At 36.6% G+C, this 9,996-nt stretch overlaps 1 protein-coding gene across 2 annotated transcripts; it reads left to right on the forward strand.

Annotated features, from left to right (window-relative positions):
* The first annotated feature begins 181 nt into the window (after nucleotides 1-181).
* On the forward strand, nucleotides 182-6,866 carry phyh (phytanoyl-CoA 2-hydroxylase). 2 transcript variants are annotated; one of them, XM_048155755.1, is made up of 9 exons: nucleotides 1,349-1,469; nucleotides 1,803-1,861; nucleotides 2,071-2,181; nucleotides 2,783-2,951; nucleotides 3,043-3,124; nucleotides 3,438-3,619; nucleotides 3,703-3,852; nucleotides 5,868-6,002; nucleotides 6,098-6,866. In XM_048155755.1, exons 1-9 carry the CDS (start codon nucleotides 1,404-1,406, stop codon nucleotides 6,149-6,151), a joined length of 1,008 nt encoding a protein of 335 aa, XP_048011712.1. In that variant the 5' UTR covers nucleotides 1,349-1,403; the 3' UTR covers nucleotides 6,152-6,866. The 2 variants fall into 2 exon arrangements, with proteins under 2 accessions (XP_048011713.1, XP_048011712.1); XM_048155756.1 differs by lacking the exons at nucleotides 1,349-1,469; nucleotides 1,803-1,861 and adding an exon at nucleotides 182-331.
* Nucleotides 6,867-9,996: the final 3,130 nt, after the last annotated feature.

Consider the following 9,996-nt stretch of genomic DNA (forward strand, 5'->3'; position numbering starts at 1 on the left):
AGAAATGCGTAGTTTATTCCATGCGCGCTGTCTCTTTTTTCATGAACGATGCCCCATTCACAAATGAATCACTCTTTTGAGTCGATTCTGTTCAAAGACTTGATCAAACAAGTTAGTAAAGCTGTCTAAATTGATTCGCGAATCAGTTTGAATGATTTGTTCAGTTCCTGCACGCGCTGAATCGTTTGAAGCGGTTCTCACTCGGAGCGGATGAAGTGGCAGTGGACCTACAGTCAATTAAAAGCAAATCTGCAAATGCATACAGTTGTCTGCCAGCGATGAAGATCTTTATTAGTTGAGCTGCGTATGCTGTCTGTGAACAATTCCACAGGTAGGCCTATCGATTTCATTTGATTTTACTTCATGATACAGCCGAGCCAATAGCCGACATTTAACAACCAAACAGATTATTACGTCACTATAACAAAAGTATGTAGTATTTCTTTACCGTTTTTATGGGCATATATCTTAATTTATACATTAATTTATAGATATACTATTGCGCAATGGCGGCGCCAGCGACCTGTTCGTCTTGAAAATGAACGCTTTGCGTTGACACAGTTAAGCAGTTTACACGCGCCTGCTGAAATATACATTTGATTACATTTTGGAGAACAGACCGAAGAAGATCCGTCAATTTGATCATTGTTTGTGTCAAGTTCAGATATGAGCGCGAGCACATGTAAAGAGTTTTCTCTCTTCTTTAAAATGTAACGTTAGCTGTATACGTTATTGATAAAGTAACGATACTTTCGGGTTACAGATGCTAGAAATAATGCTTGTCTCTTCTACGTTTGTTTGTTGCAAAGATATCTAATTATGATAATAAATTAAATATCTATTTAAATAATAAACATTAAATAATAACATGCTATTGTGTGTGTATATATATATATATATATATATATATATATATATATATATATATATATATATATATAATAAAAGTAATTAGTAACGAGCTACTTGAGTAAGATTTTTATTGGATACTTTTTTACTCTTACTCAAGTAACTATTAGGATTATTCCTTTCACTTTTACTTTGAGTAAATATTTCTATAAGTACTTGTACTTTTACTTGAGTACAGTTTTTGGATACTCTACCCACCTCTGCTTATCATCCTGGTTTACTTTCTAATATATAAGAATTATTTGTAATATTTATCATAAATAGTTTATAATATATTTTTTTAAATATTTAGTTAGTAATAGATTTTTTATATATATATAGAACTGAGAGAGATTTTATAAGTTAATGAGTAATGTAAATCAAATGTCCTTTATGAAACCGTATGCAGGACAAGTGTAAGTATGTGCACTTTACCCCAGTTATATAAACACATACACAGAGTCAAACGCACTGCACAGTTCAGTTCACCTCGTCGACTCGGTAGTGGATTAAAGATGTCCCGGGCCGCAGACAGATTAAAAGTGGTTTTGAATCATCTGGATCGACCCCACGGTGCTGTGGTATCCTTTTAGAGACATTTTCTGGTGTAGCGGCGCGATGAACTACAGTTGATGAAGGAAGCTGAAGTCGCGCGCTCGCAGTGCAGCATTCTGCCTCACACATGGCGGCTGTTCCGGGATCCACATTCAGTATAAGCCGAGGCATTGCGAACAGGCCTTGTTTGTTTTCGACTACTTGTTATTGATGGAAATGTATATTTTTAACAATATTGAATCATATTTTAATAATAACTTTCTTGCTATGATAAATATATCAAATAAAGCACGTTTACGTTACATTTGTTTTGTTTACATGTAAGTTACATGTTATGAACTTTAACCTGTATTATTCAGCGAGCATCCTTCACTTCTGCTCAGAATGTGTCCTATCATCATCATCCTCAAGCCTTTCAGTTAGTCATCTGATCTTTCAATGTATTTTCTTGTGTACATGAAAGATTCAACACAATTCATCCTGTTTTTGAAACATGTTAAATGGATTTTATAATTGTTTTAGTCTTTAAATATCACTGAAATTCATTTTTAATGAATAATCAAATCAGTTATGTCTAGATAGTTGGTTTTTAGTGTGGCTGTAAAGTATGTTCTGGCTTTTCTGCAGATACACATTTGACACGGATGTCCTGACTCCAGAACAGAGAATCGCCTATGAAAAGGATGGTTTCATACTCATCCGAAACTTGGTATCGGACGAGGATATTGACAAATTCAGGCAAGACTGATCAACACATTTTTTTAAATGCATTAAACGTACATTAATTTAGTTTGTATCTGGTATTTGCCTATAAAACATAACTTTAAAAATATGCCAGGAAAGCCAACTTCTTTCATTTAAAATGTTGCAGATTACAATCTACCATAGACAGTTGGACAGACTTTGACAGACTATGGACTTTCAGACAGTGATAATCTTATCTAATGATGAGAATACAGCAAACAATATATTGACTAAATGTCTCTTTAATGTTTCACCTACCACAATAATATAATGTCTTATATTTGGGGAGCATATTGATGATTATTTATTCTGTAAAAGTAATGCACTGTTCTATGTATCCACACAAGGTATTTTTTAATCTAATTGTGAACGTAATCACAATCAGAGGTTCACATCATAATCTAATATTTAATGCATTATTTTAAATATGCAACACCACCATTTTCAAACAAAGAGAAATTCTGCTCAGTGGGATTAATAGGAGATTATTAGGCTACATGTAAACAACAGAAACTATGAACAGAAGTTTTAATAGATCAGTGCCCTGCCTGCTTTGCACAAAGTCTGTACATAACTGAGTGTGTGTGTTTCACAGGAAAGAGTTTGAGCGCATCTGTAAAAGAGAGGTGAAGGTGCCTGGCTTGGTGGTAATGAGAGATGTATCCATTTCTAAATCCGAGTTTGTTGAAGGTGAGAAGGCTGTGACCAAACTTCAGGACTTCCAGGAAGATCCAGAACTTTTCCGCTACTGCGCTTTGCCCCAGGTAGACACAAGTATTATGCAAAAAATACGCTCTCTAAAGCAATAACAAAATCTATTTTGAATATAATTGAAGTTGAATGCTTGTTTCTCAGATCCTGAAGTATGTGGAGTGTTTCACCGGACCCAACATCATGGCCATGCACACCATGCTCATCAACAAACCACCTGACACAGGTATAGATATGATTTTCTTTTATGACTACTGTGAATTTAGACATACTTCTTTTGTCACATACTGTTTTTCACCTACTATATAGTAGGGAAGTATGAGATTTCGGATGCAGCCTTTGTGTGGGTCTGGTGAATGGATTGAGCAGAAAGTATTAGGAATTATTAAATAACATCTGGATTAACTGTGCATTTTTATGCATTTATATTTATTAAAAGGTTTCTAGTATGTCATGGAAGATACATCCAAAACATGAAATGTGCGATGCAGACGTTTGCATCGAAGTCCCTAAATGTGCACTTGTTTCATACTTCCTAGGTAAGAAGACCTCTCGCCATCCCATGCACCAGGATCTACACTACTTCCCCTTCCGACCTGCAGATCGCATTGTGTGTTCATGGACCGCCATGGAGAAAGTGCACCGGCAAAACGGCTGCCTGGTTGTCCTGCCCGGCTCACACCATGGCACTCTGCAGGAACATGACTACCCAGAATGGGAGGTGAGAGAGACACAGGAAGTGAGGATGATTACGCAGATGGTCTACATCAGTCAGTCTGACTTTGCTTCTTTGTTTCCTTCCAGGGTGGAATAAATAAGATGTACCACGGGGTGCGTAACTACGATCCAGACCACCCCAGAGTGCATTTAGAGATGGAGAAAGGAGATACAGTGTTTTTCCATCCTTTGCTGATCCACGGCTCAGGAATGAACCAAACCAAGGGATTTCGAAAGGTAGGTGGTACTTGCATGCATAAAAAAGGAGCTTTTACTCTAGTATTTAAGACATTTCCCTCTTTGGTCCTATTTTCACTTCAACATCAAGACCAATTTGACAGAGACGTGTAAAATGGAACCAACGCACAATTTTCTCAACTTCAAAACACATTCAGATGTGGTTAGGGATGCATATGGCCACATTGCATTTGCAGTATTAACACTAGATATGTTTCCATCCACCATTTTTAAGCGAATTTTGGGATGTCACATAAATTGGATTTGATTGGATAATTGGACTCACCAGCGGACCAATTTTATTTCACATCATCTCAATTGCTGGTTTGATTATTCTGAAATGCCAAAGTCTTTCATCAGAATGATTTGGTTTAATTCCCTCCCAGAACAGTCTCACATGATTGCATTCCCAAACACCAAGCATCCGAATGCAAGATAACATTACGTTTATTGCATTTCGTCTGCACTCTCTGAGGCACAAGTATTTTATGATGTATGAAAAAAGAGCCAAAGTGGCTTACCCGATTGTAGCAAATTCCATGTTTATTAGATATTTTGTACCAGAAGTGACGATTATGCTCCTTTGAACACATGGGGGTGAAACGTTTTATGCAATATTCCAATTTAGTGCATATGTTAAATATGGAAATATAGCTACTAACATACATATCCTACTGATGCAACATGTTATTTCAATAAAACAAGTTTTAAACATCTGTATGACTTAAAAATCTGTTCAAATCTGAAATTTGGAAAAGTGTTCAATTACATACATACTTTTTGTGCTTCATCAACAGTATTGGGTGCAATGCATTACTAAGTAATTACTTAGTGTAATTTAATGACTTTTCTCTTCAAAAAAGTAAGGGATTACTTTTAATTTTAATATGTATATTTAATGAACAAGTAAGATATTACTTGTCACTGGCATTAGCGCAGTCATTACTTAAAGAGTCAATGTAGTGTTTACCTTCATGTATCTATTCTTCATTTCAGAAACTCTTTTAAATGTCAAACATAACAGCATTAAACATTAACAGGCCTTTCCCTTCACTAAAAACAAATAAATGAAGACTTAATTTTAACATTTATCCAGTCCAAATGGAAAGCATGCTGGGAAATAGAAATCCACTGCCTAATTTCCGAAGTTATTAAGACAATTTCATTAAGTTATTACAACCTAATTGTTAAAAAAAGCCAATTAAAGGTGAGGTATCCATTTTTTCCAACTATGCTGTTGGACACTGTTGATATTTGAAATAAACCCAAACAAACCCACCCCTCTCTTCTTTGCTCCGCCTCCAAAACTCACACTCCAATCTTAACCATCCTGCTCCGAGCTGGCCCGATCGCTGCCGACATGCTAGGCGAATGCACTACCAATGACGCTAAACACCGCATTCTCTAACGGCCGTCGTGTGCAGTACTTCACACAATATGAGAGTGGATGTCTGTTTATCACAGCTGACGCGCAACAAAATGCTTCATGAAAAATAAAGCGCAGTTGATCAACGAATGACAAGGAAGCACAAAAAATGAATGTACAGTACACACGAGTAAATACAAACAAGAGTTTGCTGTTAATCGCCAACAGCACAGCAGCTCCAGACAATCAAAACCCAGTCTCGTTCTGTCTCCTCGACCGTCATACGCACCCTAATGCTGATTGGTTAGACGTTTGTTGTTGGTATCGGCCCGACTAACTTCCAAACAGTGTAGTTGAAAAGGTGGGGTATCCGTCCCACCTTTAACACAGAAATTTGAGTTTAAATTACAGACAATATTAAGTGGATGTAATAATCAACATTATTATGTCAACAGAACTCTACAAAATAATGTTTGCAACTTAAAAGTTTTAATTAAAACAATAAATTTTTAACTTTCAACCATGCATTTATTTAAGTGGTAACAAGTCCCCTGAACTACTTGTGTTTAACAGCTTAGTAAGTCCTGTATGTAGTCACAAAATCCAAGACAATTAGATGTAAATTTGAATTGGTGTTGGTTTATTTCAGGCCATTTCCTGTCACTACGCCAGCTCTGACTGCTATTACATTGATGTGAAAGGAACAACTCAGGAGAACATCAGCAATGAAGTGAAGGAACTTGCAGCCAAGAAGTATGGAGTTGATGATACAATCTCCTTTCAGGTGTGTTATCAGCTTTGAATGCAAAGTTTTGTTTATGTACATGTGGCTTATCTTTGCAGTCGGGTTCAACATGCATGTTTTTGCTCTGCATTCAGGACACTTGGGCTTTGCGGGGGCGTCTGGTCCAAGGGCAAAGAACATCAATGTGACTTGCCAGATCTGTCTGACTTAGAGAGAGGACGGCTTCACAACTGGATTAATTAACAGCACACCGCTGTTTGTTAATTTGACAATTTCCTTAAAACTGATAATAATGCTTTAAGTACAGCTTTCACCATCAGGTGGCACTGTAGGGAGTAAATCACAAATCACACACACTGAATTGCCATCTGTGCCTGGGACGATCGGTCCTGATACCAATCGAATAATAATGAAAGCCAGACATTGTAATATTAGCATCAAAGGATCTTGGTGTGGCTTTTTCTTTAAGCAATGTAAGAACATTGGGAATTCATTGTCTTGGATTAATACGTCAGCTGTTTGTGAGTGTGTTTCCTGCAAATAATTATTAGTGAGGTTGTTGCTTATTAGTAGTACTGTGATCAGAATTTGAGTTCACAGCAGGGAAGGTATAATTGAGTACAGCAGCTCACCTTCATCTGCCTTCATTTGAAATATCTAAGATCCAGCTTTTTGCTGATGGAAATCGGAGACAAAGCAAATAATTTTACTATTAATTCTGAAATATTAAAGGGATTAATACGTTTGATCAACATTAGATCAGGTCTAAACATACCTAGAAAACTTTAACACTACAGTAATAGTAACTTTTCCTTGATAATAACATATTTTAGACTAGTGATCTGAGAAAAAGCTTCTACCATATAATTGTTTAATTTAAATAAAATGAATGTTTATTTTTAATAATGTGAATGCCAATGTTTTACTACAATAAATGCATACTGTTTTAAAAGTGACATTTACACACACACACAAAAAAAACACCACCATTGAGACTTTCGCCTACGCATGAAAATATTTTCGAGAAGCGTCTACGTGGCAGAACCTGATTTCACCATACATCTTTGTTGATCCTGGAACAACATTCTATTCAACCAACATTCTATTCAATCAGATTTGAAGGACAAGTTTACAGTATATGTCAAGTTTAGGCTTACAACCATGGTTAGGTGCTTCTACATCAGTGTTATTCACCTATAATTTCCCTCTGATTTTAGTGATAACTTATGGGTAGGGTTAGGTTTAGGGGTAGGGATAGGACTACATTTTCAGACAGGAATGTTGTTCCAGGATCAACAAAATATGTTGACCCAGGAATGATCACACCAAGAATGATAACTATAAAGATAATGATAAAGATACAGTTCTAAAATCGTTCTAAATATAAAAGAATAGCACTGTCCACACCATAACGATATAGAGAAAAGATATTGGGATCACTTTCAGAATGATTTTTTTCCCAGCTGTTGAACGATAAAAAAATGACAGCCAATCAGAATCCGTTCTGATTTAAGGGCTTGTGCATTTAAAATGCACATTGCCAAGGTCCAGAAAAATCCACCACTGTTTGACAAGTCAAACCCCCTTTTCAAGGATACTTTAAAGAGAATGGATATATGGAAAACAATCGGTCATACCCTCCGAATAAATGGTGAGAAGTATTAACAGAGATGAGATCATTATGCCAGGCATAAAATGATGTTGTAAAAACATGTACACACTTTGAAACCGCAGCGCGGGAGCTTAGAATAAACAGACCGTTATCGTTCGTTAGTGTGGACGCAATTATAGTTATCGTTATAGTTATCGTTCTTGGTGTCAATGGGCCTTAACTTGGAAAAATCAGGACGTGTTTCTACACGAAAAAACTTTTGCATGCAGAAGGGAAAACTAGCTAGGCCTATAAATAAATGGTAATGCATGAACAGATGAAGGTTTTCAATGTAAATTTAAATTCTTTCGTTTGCATGCACAAGTGTTTTGTGCGCACGTAGCGCAATAGCAGCCACCATTGACTTGATACAGGCACTAGTGGTTTTCTGACCTCGATTTAGCAGATGTGAGCAAAATACACAATCTTTTTATGTATTTACCAGCTAACTGCAGTCCAAATCTTTGATCTTGCTGATTAAAAGCAGAATAAGTGGGCATTTTAAGACCAGCCATGAATGCTTGTTTGTTTCTCTGCATACACGCATATAATAAATACCATGCGTGCCCAGACTGCAGTCTCCTTTATATATCAAATTGCTTGTAGCTGAAAAGGTAAGTGCACTCAATGAAAGTGGCTATTCAAAGAGGTCCACGGTACAAACTCCTTTAGACCAATTCGAACCACACCCTATCAACAACCGTCCATAGAAACCAACAGTAAGATGGGGCAGTGAGTTTGGTTCAGCTTGTTCACATTTGAGAAAACATTGTGAGCTAAATTGATCATAGAGACCATTTGTGTCAATGGTTCTACAATCTACTTAGGCTTACAATGCTTTTGAGAAATGCAGCCCAGGCTGATTTCCTAGCTTAAAGGGATAGTTCACCCAAAAATGAAAGCTGTCATTGTTTATTCACCTCCCTCATGTCATTCCAAACTTGTTTGAAGACGTTTAGCACAATCTTCATGCTGCTGTTTTTCATACTTTAAGAAATAGACTGTCAAGCTCCAACGACTACCAAAAAAGCATGATGAAAGTGATACACGGTGGCCCAAAACAAACCAGATTGGAATGTACACAAGAGCAGTTGAGGTTTGAGTGTATCATTCTATTATTTTGTGTTACACAGAAGACAGTATGGCTTTGGAATGACATGAAGGTTAGTAAACTGTGTTTGGGTGAGCAATTTCTTTGAGAGGGAAACATACACTCAATGGGTGTCTTCTTGGGAAAACAAGTGATTCTCCAGAGCAGGGCTGTTTTTAATGGAGGAACCTTTTTGAAAAAGTCATGCCTGGAGTAGTATTTCAAATGCTGTCTATGTCTGTGTGTATTATGGGGAATGCAGAATGGCTGGGATCGCTACTGTCTGCCTTATGGAGACTTGGAACTAAAGAAAATACCTGGATGGCATCCAGACATCCAGGAATCCATTTACACAGCATGGAAAAATGCCTCGTAAAAGCACATGCAAACCCTATAGCCAAACCAACCCAGAAATCACTGATACAATATGCAGGTTTTCACTTATAGACATTGATATATTTTGATAAGCATTCAGAGATGGAGCAATATATAGCTTCACTCTAATCTCTTCCTTTAAACACTCAGCATGCCTGTTTCTCATTTCCTGGCATTTTCTGTCTGCTAGTTGTTACTCTAATTCTCTGTCAGTTTCACATTCTCCAAATAGTCTGTATCTAAATAACTGTTCATTCTTGTGTATAATAATATCAAGATCCATAGTATAAATATTACGTCTGCCATATGACCAGATGTGTTCTATTTAGTGGTGAAAAATACATATTTTTGTGACAGGATTTGTCTTTCACACACAAAACTCCTGCTGGCTTTGGAGCAAGAAAATAATTTCTGACACTCTTGGTAAAGAATGCCATGTGTGGCACACAGTCACACATAAAACAATGACCTGGTTATTATTACATCTACTGCATAAGTATTGTACCCTGGAAAGTTTTGGAACATATTTTTACACAAAAGTTATTTAAACAGAGAATACTGCTGAACAGAGCTGATATGGATGGATGGAGATGAAAAGAGCTGCTCAGCTCACAGTTTGGATGGATGGAACAAACAAATGATAGAATGATGGATGGATGGAAAGAAAAAAAGAAAGAACAAACAAACGATAGATAGAATGATTGATGGATGGAAAGAACAAACAAATGATAGATAGAACGAACGATAGATGAAACAAACAAATGACCGATAGATGGATGTAAGGAACAAACAAATGATAGATAATTGATATATAGATGGATAGATGATGGATGGATGGATGGAAAGAACAAACAAATGATAAATAGAACGAACGATAGATGAAACAAACAAACGATAGATAGAACAAACGATATTTG

The sequence above is a fragment of the Megalobrama amblycephala genome, linkage group LG14, assembly GCF_018812025.1.
Source record: "Megalobrama amblycephala isolate DHTTF-2021 linkage group LG14, ASM1881202v1, whole genome shotgun sequence".
NCBI classification, from domain to species: domain Eukaryota; kingdom Metazoa; phylum Chordata; class Actinopteri; order Cypriniformes; family Xenocyprididae; genus Megalobrama; species Megalobrama amblycephala.